Source organism: Solanum dulcamara, chromosome 1, assembly GCF_947179165.1.
Source record: "Solanum dulcamara chromosome 1, daSolDulc1.2, whole genome shotgun sequence".
NCBI classification, from domain to species: domain Eukaryota; kingdom Viridiplantae; phylum Streptophyta; class Magnoliopsida; order Solanales; family Solanaceae; genus Solanum; species Solanum dulcamara.
Window position 1 is genome coordinate 11060923 of NC_077237.1, and position 20377 is coordinate 11081299.

Sequence of the window (20377 nt, forward strand, 5' to 3'; positions counted from 1 at the left end):
GAGGCAGGTGATGAAGCAGAACTTGCCATGGATTCATATATTCCCAAATCTCTTCATTTCTCGGACTTTTAACCACCGGATGAATCTGATTCTGGCCTATCTTCTCATTCTTTCAACAGTTTCCTTCCTTTACCATGGCACAATGATCTTCAAATGCAAACTGTTGACATCCCTATGGTGGTGGAAACCTTAAAGTGGACTAAATTGACAATTATGAAAGCATGTAAGGTGTTGGGGTGAATGTATCAGCTTTCAAACATGAAATACTGGATATTATTCTGAGAGAAAAGAAAGAGAGCACAACTTCTTGAGCAGAAAAAGAAATCAGGGGAGTCAAATAAGGCGAAAAGTAAAGCATTTACTGAACTTAAGAAGCTGGATTGGGGACTCCAAGAGGGAAGTGGGAAGAAGGAAAGGGGCAGGTCACACAAGGCTCATCCAGATGAAAGTCAAAACACTCAGTTGGAACGTGTAGGGGCTCAATGATAAGAATAAGAGAAGCACTTTGAAATCTCTTATTCACAAATGGGTAGCGGACATTATTGTCTACAGGAAACAAAAATTAAGGATTGGAATTCTTCTCTAATCAGTCAAATTTGGGGGAACATATGGATTTCTTGGGCAGAACTCAAAGCTATTGGCACAAAAGGTGGAATCTTAATGATGTGGGACAAGAGAGATTGGAATTTTGTCGACTTTGAAGCCGGGATTTCCCTTTCTTGCAGATTCGGAAGTCTAACCGAGGACTTCAAATGGGTATTCACTGGTGTCTATGGGCCGCACACTAATCTGGAAAGGGAGGATCTTTGGCTAGAATTAGCATCAGTTAGGGGATTGTGGTCTGATCTTTGGGTTAGAGGAGGGGATTTCAATGTTTGTAGGTTTGTCGAAGGAAAGAATGAACTGCACTAGAAGATTTAGGGCCATGTTAGGCTTTTTTAACACCATTCTGGATTTATACTTGATTGATCCTTCACTTCAGGGAGCTCAATTCACCTGGTCAAGAGGGGAGGAGCCTTTCCAAGCCTCAAGAATTGACAGGTTTCTCAACTCACCTGAGTGGAATGGACTTTTCAATGCCATCAAACAATACTCATTGCCTAGAGAGCTCTCAGATCACAAGACTATTATTTTGGAGAGTGGGGATTGGGAAGCTTCACCTTCTTATTTCAAGTTTGAAAACATGTGGTTGTAATCAAAGAGATTTATTGATATCATAAGGGGCTGGTGGAACTCTTACATTGTTTTGGGCACTCCAGATTTTGTGCTCATCCAGAAACTTTGAAATCTCAAGAAGGATATAAGTTAGATGAAATAAAGAGGTGTATGGGAAAATTGATGTCCCAAGGAACAAAGCTCTATCGGAATTGGGGAAGTTGGATCTGGTTGCTGATCTCAGAGCTTTATCAACAGAGGGGAAAGTGCAGTCACTAAACTTAAAGTTACAACTTCAGCAGATTGCAATTACAGAAGAAATTTCATGGAGACAAAAATCAAGATGCTTATGGTTAAAAGAAGGGGATAAGAATACTAAGTTCTTCCAAAGAATGGCAAATTCACACAGGAAGGGTAATTGCATTGACAGACTAAGATAAGGGATGAACTAATTAAAGCTAAGGTAAAGATCAAGGATGGTATTTTGGAATATTATCCACGAGTGTACAAAGAGACAGAAACTTGGAGACCCTAAGTTGTTTTTGAGGACCTCCACACTCTTAAGTCTTGGCACAGAAGAAAAGGAGGAGCTCTAACTTCCTTTCTCTGAATTAGAAATCTCAGAAGCTCTCATGTCTTGTGCACAGACAAAGCCCACCCTAATGGCTACATCATAGCTTTTTATCAGAAATCATGGGGTTTTATCAAATCAGATTTGTTAGCAGCTCTCAATTTCTTCCATCAGAATTGCTAGATGGTAAGACTTTGTAATGCTTCATTCATTGCTCTTATCCCTAATAAGAAAGGTGCAGTGGAACTCAGAGACCTCAGGCCTATTAGTCTTATAAGCAGTGTGTACAAATTGATGGCAAAAATTCTAGTAAGAGGTTGAAAAAGGTGGTGGCTTCTCCAGTCTCAGGGCAACAGAGTGCTTTTTTGATGAACAGGCAGATCACAGATGCTTCTATGATTGCCAATGAGGTGTTAGACTGGAAAATCAAAAGTGGAGATTCTGGGATCTTATGCAAAGTAGACATTGAGAAGACTTTTGATCAATTTAAAATTGGGCCTATCTAGTTAACATGTTGAAGCAAATGGGCTTTGGGGAAAGGTGGATTAGGTGGATTTATTTTTGCATCTCAACAGTGAAGTTCTCAGTTTTGGTAAATAGGAGTCTAGTGGGGAATTTCTCTCTTCTCAAAAGGGGCTAAGGCAGGGTGATCCCCTTTGCCCTTTCCTTTTTATTCTTGCCATGGAAGGACTCTCAAAGTTGTAAGCCAAGGCTAAAGAACTCCATTGGATTCAAGGATTCCAAGTTGGTTCATCTCCCTCCACCACAATATCTGTTTCGCATCTGCTTTACGCTGATGCCACCTTGATATTTTGTGGAGCTGAGAGCCAGCAAGTTTTCAACCTCAACCTCACTCTTATGGGAATTGAATCCATCTCAGGCCTTCATATCAATATGCTTAAAAGTACCATATATCTGGTGAATGAAGTGACCAATCTAGGGGAACTAGCTAACAAAGTGACCAACCTAGAGGAACTAGCTAACATTCTTAGCTGCAAAATAGGCTCTCTACCCACCACTTATTTGGGACTGCCTTTGGGTGCTAAACTTAAATCAACTGGGATTTAGAGTGGAGTCAATGAAAAAATGGAGAAAAGACTAGCTACATGGCAGAAGCAAGACCTTTCTATGGGGAGTTAGGCTTACTCTTATCAACAGTGTACTAGACAGCATCCCCACCTATTGTATGTCACTGTTTCCCATGCCAAGTTCAATCCTAAAATAGATTGATAGGCTAAGACGAAGATTCCTATGGGAGGGCAACAGTCTTACCCACAATTTTTTCCTATTAAAATGGCAAACTGTAATTCAATCCAAGGCCAATGGGGGTTTGGAATTAGAACTAAAGCTACATAACAAAAGTTTGCCCAAGAAGTGGCTTTGGAGGTATGGGCAAAATGAAGCAGGGTATTAGAGGGATATCATCAAAGCTAAATATGGAATTCAAGATCACTGGAGCCCAAAGAAAAGTAGTGACCCACATGGTGTTGGGGTCTGGAAACACATCAGTAGTCTTCAGGAAGATTATTTCAAAATGTCTCTTTCAAGTCAGGAAATGGGCTTAAGATTCGATTTTGAGTAGACAGATGGCTTGGGGACACTTTACTGAAAGATTCTTTTCCCACGTTGTTCCGGATAGCGTCGAACAAGGAAGCCACAATTGCTCAGTACAGAGACAACAACTGTTAGTGTCCAACTTTCAGAAGAAACTTGCAAGACTGGGAAATTAATGACTTCCTCAAACTACTAGAAACATTGGGAGAAAGCGAAGTCCCAGACAGAATCCTTTGGGGCAAAACAAAGGATGGGATTTACACTTTGAAGGAGAGTTGCAACTTCTGGAGCTCTCAAAATGGCATCCTTGAGGACTGGCCTTGGAAACATATTTGGAGAACTAGGCAGCCTCTCAAAGTCTCTTGCTAAACTTGGACTGTCCTTAGAGAGGCTTGCCCAACACAAGACAATCTCAGGTGGAAAGGAATAATTCTCATCAACAAATGTTTCATGTGTAAGCAAGACAATGAAACTGTAAACCATTTCTTTTTGCATTGCCCTGCAGCAGCCGACTTACGGAACTTATTCTACTCTATATGTGGGCTCCAATGGGTAACACCCTTCTCCATGAAAGATGCCTATGCAAGTTGGTCACTTTGGAGAGTTGACAAAACCGTCAAAAGAATCTGGAGAATGATTCCAGCAGTTATTTTTTGGTGTCTCTGGAAGGAGAGAAATAGCAGGTGCTTTGTTGGAATCTCGATTCCCAAGTAGTACCCTCAAGGCTAGATGTTTGGAATGTTTATTCAGTTGGCACTTTCTTTCCCCTGTAAACAATGTGGATAACTTTTTGGATTTTATTAGCTCCCTGTCTTTAGCTTAGTAGAATATTCAGGGAAGTTTTTTTGGCTGTTTTACAGGTAAGTTTGCTTCATGTTTTGTTTGAAGCAGCATCGTTTGCTCTCTTGTAACCTTGCATCTTCTTGATACTTTTCTAATATGATCTGATTACTTTACCAAAAAATATTGTGGTCCTACCAAGATGATTTTCTTAGTTATGTGGTTAGTTTATGATGGTTGAATAAGATAACTCATTGCTTATTTTTATGATGGTCTGCTTTATTGTCTGAATTCACTTAGGTTCTCTTTCTTATGCTTAGATCTTGATACAGGCTTCTTGCTTTAGGAACTGGCTTTGCCACCAAGATGATACGAGAATATGGTTTACTGCAGCATAAGAAAGATGGCATGGAGTCGTGGAAAGCTGGAGGTGTGCAAAATTCTTTTTTTTCTTCAGAGGTGATGGATAGTAGACCTGGCTGGACAGGAGATCTGGAAAGGCTTCGGAAGATGGCTCACTTTCTGGAGATCATACGGAATCTGCAGTGGCAACTCACATACAAATGCAAAAGGCTAGGCCAAGAATTGGTATTTTTTTCTGGTCCTCCAAAGTTCATTTATTATCAGTTGCTTGATGCTGATACATATTACATTTCCTTTATCTCATATTCCAGGTGGATCAAGGTGAACCCGTAGGTGAGACAGATTTGTCACAGGATGAGTCCAGGATTCTCGATCTTCCTGCTGATATCTTATCTTTGGAGGCTTCAAACCAAAAAGGTCTGATTTCTGCTTCTGAGATGGAGAGAAATAATGGCGAAGACCTTGCTTTGATGCCTGTGGATGCATTTGATTGCAAAGACATTTCTTCGTTGGACACTTTTAAGGAACCATATTTAATATCTGAAGAAAAAAGAGTTTTTTCTATAGAAAATCCAAAGGATATGATTGCACGGTGGGAAATAGATAATCTGGATGTCAAAACAGTTGTCAAAGACGCTATACTTTCTGGTCGTCTTCCTTTGGCCGTTCTTAAGCTGCATCTTCATCGTTCAAGAGATTTGATGTCAGATCAGGAAAATCAGGATACATTCAACGAAGTTCGTGAAGTTGGAAGAGCTATTGCTTATGACTTGTTTCTGAAGGTAGGTCTTTTCTGATTATTCTTATAAACAAATATTGTATGTCTAATCAGTCAGCTATCATTCATGATCAGGGTGAGACTGGACTTGCTGTAGCAACACTTCAAAGGCTGGGGGAAGATATTGAAACCAGCCTTAAACAGTTAGTTTTCGGTACTGTCCGGAGATCTCTACGGATGCAAATTGTTGAAGTCATGAAAGGACTTGGGTATCTTGGTCCACATGAGTGGCAAATTTTGGAGAGGATCTCACTGATTGAGGTACGTGGAATTATTGTTACTAAAGTTCCTCTAACTTACTCTATGAGTCTAGATCGGAGTTGAATTTCAATCTGACGGTTTGCTTTTGCATGAAGAGGGTTTATCCTTGCAGCAGTTTCTGGAGTACCTTCTCTTGCCGGCACAAAGAGTTCAAGGGAGTATCAAATGGAAATGCAACAGAAGAAATTAAACTGCACTTATTGGCTCCGTTAGGTAGAGACCTAGTTATTGCCTGTGGTGAACTTGATGGAGTTGTGTTGGGTTCATGGATGAATGTGAACGAACAACCAATTGCTCCTGAAACTGACAATGATAGTACTCATTCTAGTTACTGGAGTGCTGCCGCCTTGTGGTTTGATGTCTGGGATCAGAGAGTTGTTGATTGTGTAAGTAACTTTTAATGATGCTTCCAGAAATTTACTGCTTATCGGAAGGGGTGTCAAATGGGTGGGTTAGGCCATATTGTCCCAGTAAAAATGGGTTGAGTCATCCATCACGCCAAGGTTTGCTTAGGTAATGATGAGTTGGGTAAACTTGGGCTGAAAAGCTGGTCATAAGTAGGGATGGCAACGGGACTGGGCGGGGTACGTCGGGTTTAAGACTGTACGGGTTAAAATTTTTACTCACTCTCCTGCTTTAATCTCCACTCACTTCTCTGATTTAAGAAGACTGAAGCTTTCAACTATCAGTCTCTTCTCTGATTTTCATGAAAAATTTATCTCTCAATGATCTTTTAAGATTTTTTTTAAAAAATATTTATATGATATTTTATACTGGGAGCCCCTTTTTAGACGAAACACTTTGTTTTTTGGTTCCAAGAATTTCATTTGAATTTTTGTAAGCCAAACAGATCTCTTTCTGATATATTGCCACATAAAGATCTAGAAACTGCAATTATTACAGTTTTTGCTAAATACATTAACAAACACTGTTTTTGACATTATTTGACTTTTCCAATTAAAAAATAGTATTCAGTTATGCTAAGTGCCTCTTGACAGACTCAAGAATTTTACATCATTATATGTCTCTTCACCTGTAGCGCAGTTATAAAGTATATATATGAACTTTTCAATCACAGAGAATTGTACTAAGGAAGATAATTTAGAATATAATATTATGTTTTATTGAGTGCAATTGAGATTTTTTTTGAGTGTATGCTTAATAAGGTCAGAACTAGAAACGGGTGCATAATAACCATAGTAAACAGACTCTCATAGTATAATTAACTCTCCATGTTAAAGAAAAATAATAAAATATAAAACTTTTGTGTTATAGAGAAATAACAAGATGGAAAAAAATAATAATGCGGGGTGGGTCTGTGCCTAGAGGTGCGGGTTGAAAGTAAAAAAATGCTGTGCAGGGAGACTGGAAAGTTTTGTGTGCTAGACTTAATGCCCCCTGCACCCTCTCTGCCCCGCCCCATTGTCATTCCTAGACATAACCCTAATTGCCCAACTCAAACCATCTTCTTGATTTGCTTCTTCATCTTTTATAAGTTGTTTGATTACCAAAGCAAACTAAAAATAACTTTTTTCTTTTCTTTATAGACAAATAAAGTGGATTAAATTGTAGAGAGTTCTTTTCTTTTTAGTGAAACCTTTGTTTAGGGTCATTGAAGATTTTGAGAAGAAAAAGGCTTCTCTCGTCAGTATGTCTTTGCATCTCTTGAAAAGGGATATTTATAGAATGAACTCTATAACTAATTAAGGAAAGTCAATCAATTACAATAAAAGAAAATATTCTATTCCTATAGTTACGCTAGGAAAATAAAGTCTCATAAAATCACCTGGTCAAGTTAGTGCAAAGATGTTGCACATGCCAAACTTGCAAACCAAAGTAGGAAAAGTACTTTTGTTGAGGCCCTTTGTATTTACATCCGCTAGTTATTCTTTTGATGGTAAATGAAGCCAACTCATGTTGAACCAGATTCTGAGTATGCTATACTGATTGCGACTTTGTTGTCGCAGTACAAGGAAATCTACCCTTTTTCAGACAATCTCAAGTCTTTTGTAGCCAAAGAAGTTCACAAACATCCTTGGCTATAATTCTATATTCTGCTTCTGCACTAGATTTGACAACTATACTTTGCTTTCTGCTTCTTCAAGTAACTAGTCTCTCTCCTACGAGTGTATACTAATCGGATGTAGATCTTCTGTTATCTAGAGATCCAGCCCAACCCACGTCTTTGAAGGCTTTTATCTAGAGGTGACCATGTTTAGGGAAAAACAGAGCTTTCCCTGGAGCAGACTTCAGATACTGCAAAATGTAAAAGGCAGCTTGCATACGAGCAGTGGTGGAGCCACCTTAGCTAAGGGGTTGCCTGAAAATTACGTTGTTTAGCTAGGTTATAATTTTAATTTTATGTTTATATGCTATATGTTGACTCCCCTCATTTTTTTACATGTTTTATATTTTTATATTTAAACACCCCTTAGTAAAATATCTGGCTCTGCCACTGCATACAAGGATCTCGGTGATCATGCATGAACCAACTCACTAAGCTGACTGATTAGGCTCTGTCTGTTATGGTGTGAGAGGTAAATGAGTCTTCCAACCAACATATGATATCTCTTATTATCAACTGATTCTCCAATGTTGGTTTTAACTTGTGATTGGTTTCATAGGTGATTCTGCTGGTTTGCATCCTGTCATACCAGTTTCCTTCTAGAGATTTAGAATATACTTTCTCTAAGAAATAAAGATTCCTCTTTTGATCCAGCAACCTCAATTTCCAAGAAATACCACAATTTCCTGGATCTTTGATCTTAAATTCTTGTGGTAATAACTTCTTCAATCTGGTCATCTCCTCTTTGTCATTTTCTGTCATTACTATGTCATCAACATAAACTAGGAGAAGAGTGAGGTTACCCTTTTGATGTCTTATGAAGGGGGTGTGATTTGCTTTGTTGACTTAGCAAAGTCTGTCAAACCAAGCTTCAGAGAATTGCGTCAGTCCATACAACGCTTTCTTCAGACTGTACACTTTTCGCTGACTTTGTTCAGTATCAAATCTAGAAGTCATCTCTCCATATATACTTATTGTATTAAGTCTCCCTGAAAAATGCATTCTTCATATCAAGCTGTTGTAAGTCCCAATCAAGATTTGCTGCATATTACAAAAGAATCTGATAGTGTTCGTTTTTGCAACTGAAGAAAATATCTCCAGATAATCAACTCCATAAGTTTGAGTGAATCTCATAGCCACCGATCTTTATTTAAATCTTTCAGTCAATTCATCGGCCGTATGTTTCACAGGGAAGATCCATTTGCTGCAAACTAACTTCTTGTCTGATGGTGAAATGACAAGTTCCCAAGTCTCATTTTTTGGCAAGGTCTATACTTCTTTAAGCATAGCTTGCTTTCATTTGGGATCTACAAACGCTTCCCTCCAATTCTAGGGAATAGACATCTTTCGATCTGGATTCCCGGGGCGCTTAAAAAGGTGTGCTTCTTTACATGGCTAGCAGTGAGGGGAATAATTCTAACAGCCGAGAATTTGAGGAAGAGAAAGAGGTTTTGGAATGAAAATTGGATGGTCATGGCCCTTTGAATATGGTGCTTCCTGATCTTTGTTGTCTAAATATGATACCAGAGGCATTAATTGAAGACACATGGAGTCCACATGACTGGAATTTCTCCTTTAGAAGGCCACTCAATGATTGGTTGGGAGTTTGAAATAGTAGGTGAATTTCTGAAAGTTTTTGAAAGTTTCAAGGGCACAACAGTTTATGATATGAGAAGGAAATGAAAGGAAGTTCTCCACTGTCAAATCAGCATACCAATCTCTAGTTTCAAATGGCCAACAAGACATAAGCAGGTTTTGGAAGAGCATTTGGAAAATAAGAGCTTCTTTTGAAGTTATATTTGTTTCTCCTGGCTGGTGGTTAGGAGAGCCTGTTTAATGCATGAGAATTTGCAGAGAATGGGTATTTAGTTAAGCGATGTTTCTTATGTAAGGAGAGTACAGAAAACAATTGCCATCTTTTTTTGCATGGTAGAATGACTGGCAAACTGTGGCAGATCTTTTTGAGCATGATTGGACTGAAATGGGTTATGCTAGAATCAATTATGGATTTGGTAAAATGCTGTTGTAAGGTGGGGGATTATGTAAGGCAAAAGAAGTGAAATTCTATCCCAGCTGGTATGTGGTGGATTGTGTGGATAGAGAGAAATGCTAGGTGTTTTTAAGAAACATTAGTTTTTGTTCTATAAATAGAATTTAGTCAAGATGTATTTTATCTTTGTTTTTTTGGTGCAAGTAAAATTATGTAGAGGATGCTGAATCTTTAATAGATTTCATAGGTCCCTTGTGAAGAGATGCAATTAGTTCTTCTACGATGAACAAGACTTTTGAACTACAAATAAGGTCGTCAGCATTCCCTAAATGCTGATGAATATAATGTTACCATTATCAAAAAAAGAACAAAATAAACAGAACTCTGATTTGGCTCTTATGTTTAGCATGCTATTTTCTTTATAAACACATCTTGATTCAAACGAATTACCATAATCATTAGTTGCTACACTTTATTAGCATAATGTTAACATTTACTACTTGGAGCCTTCTAATCGAAGGACACTGCACCTTTCGTGTGTTCGGTTAACAGCTTGTCAACTTTTTATCGTTGTTTTTAGAAAGTGAAAAGCATTAAAAAGATGTATCCACTAATCCAGTCAGCCCAAGCACTCTATGCCGACTATGAAATTGAGCCAAAGGATTCCAACTCAGGGAGCCACTCCTCTTCCTCAGCTCCTTAGTGGCTCGGAAAATGAAGATTGAATTTCTATAGAATCAAATTGGAAAAGGATTTTATTTTGATAAATTTCTTTGATACTGTTGATTGTTTCATATCCTTTTTTATTTCATTATTCCATCTTGAGTTTAGATGACTTTTTTGGTCTGTACAATCTGCATTGCTGGCAATAACCATAATCTTATTTTCTGACAGATAGTGCTGGATCAACCTTCCCTTATGGGGGTCAACGTTTTGTGGGAGTCACAACTTGATTACCACATTCGCCATAGTGACTGGTTGGATGTATCAAGACTCTTAGAGGCAATCCCATCATATGCATTAACCAGTGAAAGCCTCAGTGTCAGTTTGGATGTTGTATGCTCTTCATCAGTTGACGAATATCTTCAGAAACCTCATGACTCTGGCAGTTACATATATTCTCTTGAAGAGGTGGATGCTGTTTGCATGAATGTACCGAGTGTCCAAATATTCAGGTTTTCTGCTCACAGCATGTGCTCCATGTGGTTGCTAATGCTTATGGAGCGGGAACTTGCTAAGAAATTTATTTTTCTGAAGGATTACTGGGGATCTACTGCAGATATTGTGGCGCTTCTTGCCCAGTCAGGTTTTATTCGTGATGTGCATAAATCTTTACTGCCGGCTGAGCCAGCTGAGAGCTGGTCAAAATCTGTACTAGCTATTAGTGATGCCAGAACTCATCCAGATTCCATCCAAGCATTTCATAAGGTTATTGTTCACTACTGCTCACAGCACAACTTGCTGAATTTCCTGGATCTTTACCTTGACCACCACAAATTGGCTTTAGATCCTGAATCAGTTTCCTGGATGCAGGATGCAACAGTGAGTAAATTCGACTTATCATTATGTGATACTATTTTGCTTTGGTTAGGTATCCTGTATGGATTTTCATTATGTGAGAACCTTAGAGTTTCAATCCTAGTATTGATTGTTACTTGGCCATAATGGAAACCCATGTTCATATGGTTTCCACTTCTGAAAGGCTGAAGTATCAAACTCTGACTGTTGGAAACATGCAATAGGTGATAGACGCTTCTATATCTGTATAAATTTATGATAATTGTTGTTTGTAGTATTTAGGTCTAGTGCTAGTTTAGTAAGAATAAGGTGGCTTAAGCACATGCTCTATAGGTAATGTTAGTCAAGGCTTTCCTTTATTCATGATTGTCAAAAAGTTTTTTTTTCATCAAGTTACAGCTATTGACTAACTTCCTCTCTCATTGATATGATTAGACTTGGGACTTAGTTAGATGCCTGCTTGCCTTTGATATAGATGCCTGCTTGCCTTTGATATAAATTCTCACACTTTACTTCCAAAAATGTCTACCAAAAAACCTGTAAATACAGATGCTTCATGCATGCGCTGGCCTCTGGGAACATATTTGCCTGAGCAATGCTGTAGATGCTACTGTATAATTGTCTTCTTTGTGCAAGCAAAGCCAAGATGGTTCAGCATTTGTTTATTAATCTTGTTTAAATTTTTCAGGATTATTTTGTCTGAAAAATGTTTTCTTGAAACTTCGTTCTTTTAGGTACTTTTAGTTGATATACTACCTTGTTAATAGTGTATTTGCTTCTTTCAAATTTAAGATCTTAGTCTGTGTGCATATTTTACTTGAGAATTTTTCAGTAGGATCTTTCATTTTAGATCTTTTTTCCTTCAGAACTGAATCTGTCAGTGCCAAGTTACAACTAGATAATTAGCCTCTAAAAATAGGGCACATCACTTTGCAATACGTTTTTATCCAATTTGAGCCACTCAAAAATAGACGGTCTACAACTGATCAGTCCATAACATGGTTGACTTGTTCCTGCTGCTTTATGTAGTCTAGAAAGGAACCAAAGAAAATGGAAATTTGTTAGCTTGGGCGAAAATGTTTTGTAGAGTGATGAACTTGGAGAAGAAGTCAACTTTGTAATCAAGCCTGTAAAGCCTGTCCATGTGGTGTAACATTTCTGCTTCTCTTTTTTCTAGTGATGAATTGTTTCAGTCTTTTTGTAGATCCATTTGTTTTCATGCTGTTGACATAGTTGGTATAGGCACTGGGTCCATCTCCGTGCGGCTCACTTCTCTATGCCCAGCACGATTGCATGTTGGAGATGGGTAATGAAGGGAATTGTTCTATCCAATTCGATAGGCGCCAATGAAGCAGCCACAGTAAGGAAAACTCCAAGGGCACACCCTTAGTGAGTTACTCCAGTAAGGCACTCCTGTAAGAGGTTCATGCATCAGCATGTGTCTAATGACAAGCCTCTCTCTTTTATTTTGGTACTCCGGGAAGCTGGAAGTTTTTGAAAGAAATTTGGGTTTTTAGCTTCCCAGCAATCCAGACAGCCTTAGATTCTATTTTTGAAGATTTCATTTTCATTTCAGTAGAGCCCTCATTTTTGTTTACATTTCCTTTGACTAGTTTGTTTAAAAGGGAAAATCTGCACTTGGTTAGTCCTTTCTCTTTGCCTTCTGACTTAGTTTGACATAAGTCTAGATGTTATCACCCGCCGTATATCTGAAAATCAATTTGTTGTTCTCCAGCTCTCACAAAAGAACTCGGTTCACTACTCCCAGGTGGTTTATACAACAACAACAACAACATACCCAGTGAAATCCCACAAGTGGGGTCTGGAGAGGGTAGGATGTACGCAGACCTTACCACTACCTCATGGAGATAGAGATGCTGTTTCCGTAAGACCTTCGGCTCAAAAGTCACCGTCCTAAGTAACAAAGAAAAAAACAATATATATAGCATAAAGGCACAAAAAATGAACAACAAGAATAATAACGATAGCAAAGTAATGTGATAATCAAAGGCGATAACAAGAACAATAACGATATCGATGCAAATTTTACAGAACAAAAACACTAGCAAGAACAAAAACGATAGCAAAGTAATGTGATAAAGTGATAATCAAAGGCAGTAACAACACAACTATAAAGGCACACCTAGACTTACAACCACCCTAAACTGGCACATGGCCAGACACCATTCTACCCCTACTAGCCTTCTACCTTAGTCCACGACCTCCACTCCTTTCTATCTAAGGTCATGTCTTCGGGGATATGGAGTAGCGCCATATCTTGTCTAATCACCTCTCTTCAATACTTTTTTGGTCTATCCCTACCCCTCCGCATGACCCCTAAATCCAACCGCTCGCACCTCCTAACTGGGGCGTCGACACCCCTCCTCTGCACATGTCTAAACCATCTCAGTCTCGCTTCTCTCATCTTGTCTGCAACAAATGTCACTCCCACCTTCTCCCGAATAACCTCATTCCTGATCTTATCACTCCTAGTGTGTCCACACATCCATCTCAGCATCCTCATCTCCGCCACATGCATCTTCTGAATATGAGAGTTTTTTACTGGCCAACACTCCACTCCATATGACCACACTGGTCTAACCACCATTTTGTAGAACTTACTTTTAAGTTTAGGTGGTACTTTCTTATCACATAGGACTCCAGAGGCAAGCCTCCATTTCATCCACGCTGCCCCAATGCGGTGCGTGACATCATCATCGATGTCCCCACTACTCTGGATGATGGATCCAAGATATTTAAAGCTTTCTGTCTTGGGGATAGGTTGAGTGGCAAGCCTCATTTTATATATAAATTTATTTTTGAGAAAGGTTATGTTGTATTCATCAGCATTACAGACATCTGGAGACCTCCAAAAAATGGTTTTAACACAAAATACAAGTAGAAAAGAGAAAAAAACTAGTATATTACAAAGAGCCTATGAAATCTATAATCTGTGCGACTTCTATCCTTTCTAACCCTTCCTTTTTACACCAAAAAACAAAAAGTAGTCATGCAATTCCATTTAACTTTCTCAATGGAGTTTGTAATATTTTCAAAACATCTGCCCAGACTGAAACCGTCTTCTCAAGCTTGGTTTGAGAAGTTCAATAGGGAGTCAGTAGCCTTCTATGCTCATATTGTAAGTCCCTCTATAGGCTGAAACAATCTTCTCAAGCTTGCTTGGTTTGGGAAGTTCAACACTACACTACAACTCAAGAATTTATTACTCTGTGTTTTATCGATATTCTGCATTAAATTCAGTATTTTATGAGACGACTAAGCACATTGAGATTAACTATCACTTTGTCACAGAAAAGATACTCTAAGGAGATATTGTTACAAAATTTGTGAAATCGAGTGATCAACTTGCATATTTCTTCACCTAGTCCTTCACCGGTCCTCGTATTAATGACATCTGTAACAAGCTTGGTACATATGACTTGTATGCACCAACTTGAGGGGGAGTGTTAGAATAGGAATAGGAACAAGAGTAGTATATACAATCCTACTTAGAATAGGAATAGTACATAGAATCTGACTTGGAAAAGGATTATAATGTAGTGTCTATAAATAGGGTCTCAATGTAATAATATAGAGACACAATTCAATAATATTTTTCTCCTATATTTCTCACAATTTCCATCTCTCTTTAACTGAAGATATTACTTTTGAACTATCTTTTTGTCCTTTTTGACAGCCCAATTCACTAACTTTCTTGTTTTTTCCTATATTATGATCAGGGAGATAACCAATGCGCCAAGTGGTTGCTCTTGCAAAGGGTCAAGGGGAAAGAGTATGAAGCGTCATTCTCTAATGCCCGTGCTGTTGTATCACATAATTTAGTTGCTGGTAACAGTTTCAGCACCATGGAGATAGACGATATAATACGTACTGTTGATGACATCGCGGAAGGAGCAGGAGAAATGGCAGCTTTGGCCACATTGATGTATGCCCCAATTCCAATTCAAGATTGCTTGAGCAGTGGTAGCGTGAACAGGCTCTATAGTTCTGTACAGTGTACATTGGAGAATCTTAGGCCGTTTCTCCAGCGCTTTCCTACTTTGTGGCGTGCACTAACTGCAGCATGTTTTGGACAAGATCCAACTTGCAGCAGTATAGGTCCTAAACCGAAATGTAAGTTGTTAGTTTTTAATATCTCTAGGTTTGTGCCCCTAAATTTGCTTGCCACCTGGCAGGACCTCAAGAAGTTCTCCAGTGATGGCAGTCACATAGGCCTAACCAAAGTTGCATTTTTATCTGATTATGACCTTTTCCTTATTAACTATGTATCGTCTGCAGTGTTTGGTTATTCTGATTTATTAGACTATTTGAATTGGCGTGAGAGTGTATTCTTCTCTTCAGCACATGATACTTCACTCTCACAGATGCTTCCATGCTGGTTCCCCAAGGCTGTCCGGAGATTAATACAGCTTTACGTGCAGGTTGCCTATGAAACTTCAGTTCTCGTTTAACTTAATCACTTGCTCTTTTAAAAATGTTTCATGGGATGGAAAACAATGTAGGATCTTCCAACTACTATGTACTATGGAGATAATAGTCTATCTTTGGCAGTTTCTAAGTTAATTATAATGAACTCTTAACTACCAAATTCTTAACGTGCCTGTTTCATGCTTGGATGTAATATCTCTGTTATGGTAGGGCCCACTTGGTTGGCAATCAATTGCAGATTTGCCAGTGGATGATCCCTCTCTGCTGAGGGACATTGTTCCTTCTGACATCAGTCCCTTGTCCTGGGAAGTTGCCATCCAGAAACACATTGAGGAGGAGCTGTATGATTCTTCATTAAAGGTGAGTAATGCTTCTGTGATCATTTACTAATGTTAATTTTTTTGAGATATTAGTGTCATTTACTAATACTTCTGCGTTCGAGTCTCACCGCCACCTATAGTCAAAAAAAGATTTTACGTGCTTGCCCATAGAAAAATAAGGCCCGCTTGAGGTGTGCTTCATCCTCAGTGCAACTCAAGCTAGGTGCTCTCCATCACTTAATTGGCCATTTAGTACGGGCACTACACAGTACACACCTCAACGTCCACATGCTCTATCTTATAGGGCGACCACTAAAAAGTAAATATAGAAGATGGATTAATCTATTGATGTTAATATAAATTTATGGATGAATATATTCGTAATTGTTGTGTTTAGTTATAAATTTATTTTTATCACTTATCTTAATTAGAAATCTAAATGGTTTGTCTATTGGAATGTTTTAATAGTGTTATTAGTTCATGTATTTTTAATTAATTGCAATTTTTCAATGCTTTGCCCATATAATTATTGTAAGTATCCAGAATATTTTGTATAACACTCTGTAGAATCAACTAGGGATATATATTTAAAAATATGTAGTCTTGAATTCTTTTGATAAGTTATATAATCTTTATTTCTTTCCTAATTTAGAATGTGTGTGTAAATGTTCAAAAATCCAGTAGCTTAGGAAAATCATATGAAAGAGACTTCACATTCTTTCTCGCGTGTATTCTCATCTCTCATGGTATCAGAACCTTTGGTGAGAAAATAGTCAATATACAGATACCAGTGACAGAATAGGAGAGAATTCCCATTGCGGAGCACTCTGAGGTGTCATTGTTTCCCGGAGGCACTGCACATATACCAGTACCACCAGTAAGGTCGGCAGGCTTGTGCAACCTAAGCCCAAAAAATCATGCGTCTCCATGCGCTGCCAAAATCTCTTTTTTCCGGGAGTCACATGCCATTATGCTGTGGCGCGTGCGGTCATTTCCTGCCATTTTTCGGGCCACTGTTTCACTTGTTGGAGTCGCCTCTTGGTTCTGATCTCACCCATCAAGGTTCCATCAGCTTTTATTGACTGTTAACCCTTTTCCAGCAAAGATTTGATAAGGTTCCAACGATTATGTTACTGTCCAGACCATTTTCTATCACTTCCTCAGCACTCTGTAGGTCGACCAGCAGTTTCAGACCTCAATGAGTGATTGAATAAATTTTCCACTTTTTTCCATCGAACTGACTAGTCCAACATATCAGAGAAAATCTTTATTCCTAAATCAGTCTAGTGAATATAAGATTGTCTTGGCAATAAGTGCCTTCTTCTGAAATTATTTCTTTTGTGAATATTTGTTCAATTATGTCAACAAGAATTGAAAATTGTGGTCACGGGGAAATGAAATCTAGTAGTTTGAACTGTCAGAAGCTTTCTTTATAATCCACTCCTTAAGTTCGAGTGAATCCCTTAGCTACCAATGTGGAAGTTTGTTCACACACTCAATAATCTCCCCTTAACCTAAGTTCCACATGACTCATCACCATTTATGGGCTAATTTGGAGTTTAACTGTGTGCTACCACATCAACTGAGTATTTATGCCACCAAAGGCCACTGGCTTCATTTTTGTGTATGCGTCTTTGAATCGATGGGTAAAGGTAGTAAACCGGCCCATAGACTGGGCAAAGGCACTAAGCCGAGCCCCACGCTATCACTGTGCCATGGAGAGGTTGGATGTAGCAGGCACATGGAGAGGTAGAGGTAGGTCGAAAAAGCATTGAGGAGAGGTGATTAGACAGGACATGGCGCAACTTCAGATTACCGAGGACATGACCTTAGATAGGAGGGTATAGAGGTCGTGTATTAGGGTAGAAAGTTAGTAGGTACTGAAGTGTTTCCTTTCTTTCGAGAGTTTAGGCCTATTGGCGTTTGTCGTTGCTAGCCATATTCTTGCAGTTCTAGTTTTTGATATCTATCATCATATGTTTATTGTGTTCCGACTATTGCACTATTTTGTTGTTGTTCATATTCTTTTCTTGTGGACTTTGCACTGCTTCTCTTGCTAGTTGTTATGTTTTCTTCTTCTTTATATTTGAAATTGCTGCACTTGAGCCAAGAGTCTTTCGGAAACAACCTCTCTACCTTCACGAGGTGGTGGTAAAGCCTGCATATACTCTATCCTCCCTAGACCCCACTTATGGGATTTCATTGGGTATGTTGTTATTGTTGTGTCTTGAAGTGGAACATGTGCCCCATATCATGGATCAAGACCCCTTTTTTCCGTAAAACAAAAGTGAGATTTCCCAAAGGAAGACATGGATTGTCCATCTAATTATCATATGTGACATATGGATTGCGTTTGCTTGAAGCAAAAGTATACTATGTGTAAGAAAATGAAGAAAGATATATTCAGAGAAAAGTCTATTTTTTCATCTACTAAATCATACGTAGTAATTCTCATGGCATAGGATAATATTTTGTGGTAGGGCAAACTGACAGAAGGGTTTTTCAATATCTTATGTTTTCTCTTTTCATGTCATGTCAAACTCAATAGGTTTATCATGCTATCGGTTTTTGGTTTTTTGGTGACTCCGTATTTTATTCTCGGTGGGCCAAGTAAGGTTTTATTGTTCTTGTATTTTGATGTCACTCAAATGGGTATATTCAGATTTCATTGATTGGAAATATCTATAATGGAATTTGAAAATTTGTTAAGGTGCTCACAATTTGCCTTACACGTAGTCTGGGTCCTTCTCTAATTTTTAATTGTTTTCATGTTATCATCCCTAATCCAAGTTACTTTCTGGCTCTAGGAATCTAGAGTTGGAATTGAGCACCATTTACATCGTGGACGTGCATTGGCAGCTTTTAATCAGCTGCTGTCAAATAGAGTTCAAAACTTGAAGTCAGAAAGTTCACGTAGACAGCATGGGACTCCAGTGCAAGGACAAACAAACATCCAGTCAGACGTTCAGATGCTTCTTTCACCTATTACACAGAGCGAACAGTTGTTTCTTTCATCCGTAAGGATCATTTCTTCTAATCAGTTAACAAACTGGCATTCATCTTTTTCTAATTTCAGTCATATCATCCCTATGTCTACTTCTTTTGTCCTTTCATAGTCATAATGTGAAAACTGAAATACCTTATGTTAGTATACAATGAAAATCTCTCTTTTAGCTACAGTTCTTGGAGTGTCGTTTTGCTCTTTCAGCATCATAAATCATAGTAAAGTTCTTAAGGAGCCAATTGTGTAATCGAAAGAATTTTGAAAAATCGTGTGTGAATGACTTCAAGATGCTTTATCTACTGCACCTCTGTGAGCATTTTAGTGAAAGTACCTGATATTGATAATTCGTAGTTGGTTTCATTTGAATCAAATTACAGTCAAAATAGTTTGGCTTTCATATCTTTTGTCTTGGGTCTTTTCTTTGAGTTTCTTGTAAAATATTTTATTTATGCTTCAAGGTAGTAAAAAGGAAGATCTTACTATATAAGAGCTATCCTAAGACGAATGTATTGAAAGAATATAAATATTTAGAAGATGCACCTTCTCTAATTGCTCTTTGGCTGGAGTGCACTTGAAGACCACTCTTTATTATGCCGGACTGCGAATCGCTGAAAGAAAAGAGCCCTATGATGAAATAGTCAATTTATGTGTGAGAGACTTCTATAAAATAAGCTGAAGTGTATATGCAAGAACTCTCAGAGTTTCACATTCTGATGATAGTGTATTTTGATTTTTATTCCTCTTAAGCATTTGTTGGTTTACATATTTAGGTTGTGCCCCTTGCTATTGTGCATTTTGCTGATTCAGTGTTGGTGGCATCGTGTGCTCTTCTATTGGAGTTGTGTGGTCTATCTCCTGGTACACTCCAAATTGATGTTGCGGCTTTGAGAAGAATAGCTTCCTTTAATAAATCTGGCCCTTGTTCCAATCACCTTCAGCAACTTTCCCCCAGGGGGTCTTCATTTCATTCAAATAATAGTGACAATAATATTACCGAATCTCTAGCACGAGGATTGGCAGATGATTATTGCCAGAATGATTGGTTCAATCAAGCTATTCAAAAAAGTGATCAGTTCACAACCTCTGACAGACAGCCATCTCGAGCTCTCATGCTTGTCCTGCAACATTTGGAAACATCAAGTCTTCCGTCTTCAGCTGATGGAGTGACGTGTGGCTCTTGGTTGTTAACTGGTAACGGTGATGGAGTTGAACTGAGGTCTCAGCAAAAAACTGCTAGCGAAAACTGGAATTTGGTGACAACATTTTGTCAGGCGCATCAACTTCCTGTGAGCACTAGATATCTTGCTTTATTAGCAAGAGACAATGACTGGGTATGAGTTTATTAAATATTATTGCTGAACTTAAATTTTTCCTGCTATGGACTATTATGGGTGTTCCTTTTTTTCCCAGGTTGGTTTTCTCTCAGAAGCTCAAATTGGAGGCTACACCTTGGAGGCAGTCATGGAAGTAGTAAGTTTCATATCTATTTCACTGTTACGTTTCGCACATTGGTGGAGGAATTGGGCTGTTGTCTCCTTATATGTTCTTGGGCAATCTCCACCTCTTAAG

General features: G+C 38.5%; 1 protein-coding gene across 2 annotated transcripts in view; it reads left to right on the forward strand.

Moving 5' to 3' along the window:
* The window catches only part of LOC129901727 (uncharacterized), a 49502-nt gene that overhangs the window by 18810 nt on the left and 10315 nt on the right, over positions 1-20377 (forward strand). For both annotated transcript variants that reach the window (XM_055976992.1, XM_055976985.1), the window contains exons 6-16: positions 4393-4648; positions 4735-5205; positions 5277-5462; positions 5558-5848; positions 10412-11059; positions 14776-15169; positions 15335-15477; positions 15695-15844; positions 18612-18821; positions 19579-20139; positions 20219-20278. In XM_055976992.1, the coding sequence (XP_055832967.1) occupies positions 4393-4648; positions 4735-5205; positions 5277-5462; positions 5558-5848; positions 10412-11059; positions 14776-15169; positions 15335-15477; positions 15695-15844; positions 18612-18821; positions 19579-20139; positions 20219-20278 (3370 nt within the window). The remainder of the gene's footprint in view (positions 1-4392; positions 4649-4734; positions 5206-5276; positions 5463-5557; positions 5849-10411; positions 11060-14775; positions 15170-15334; positions 15478-15694; positions 15845-18611; positions 18822-19578; positions 20140-20218; positions 20279-20377) is intronic.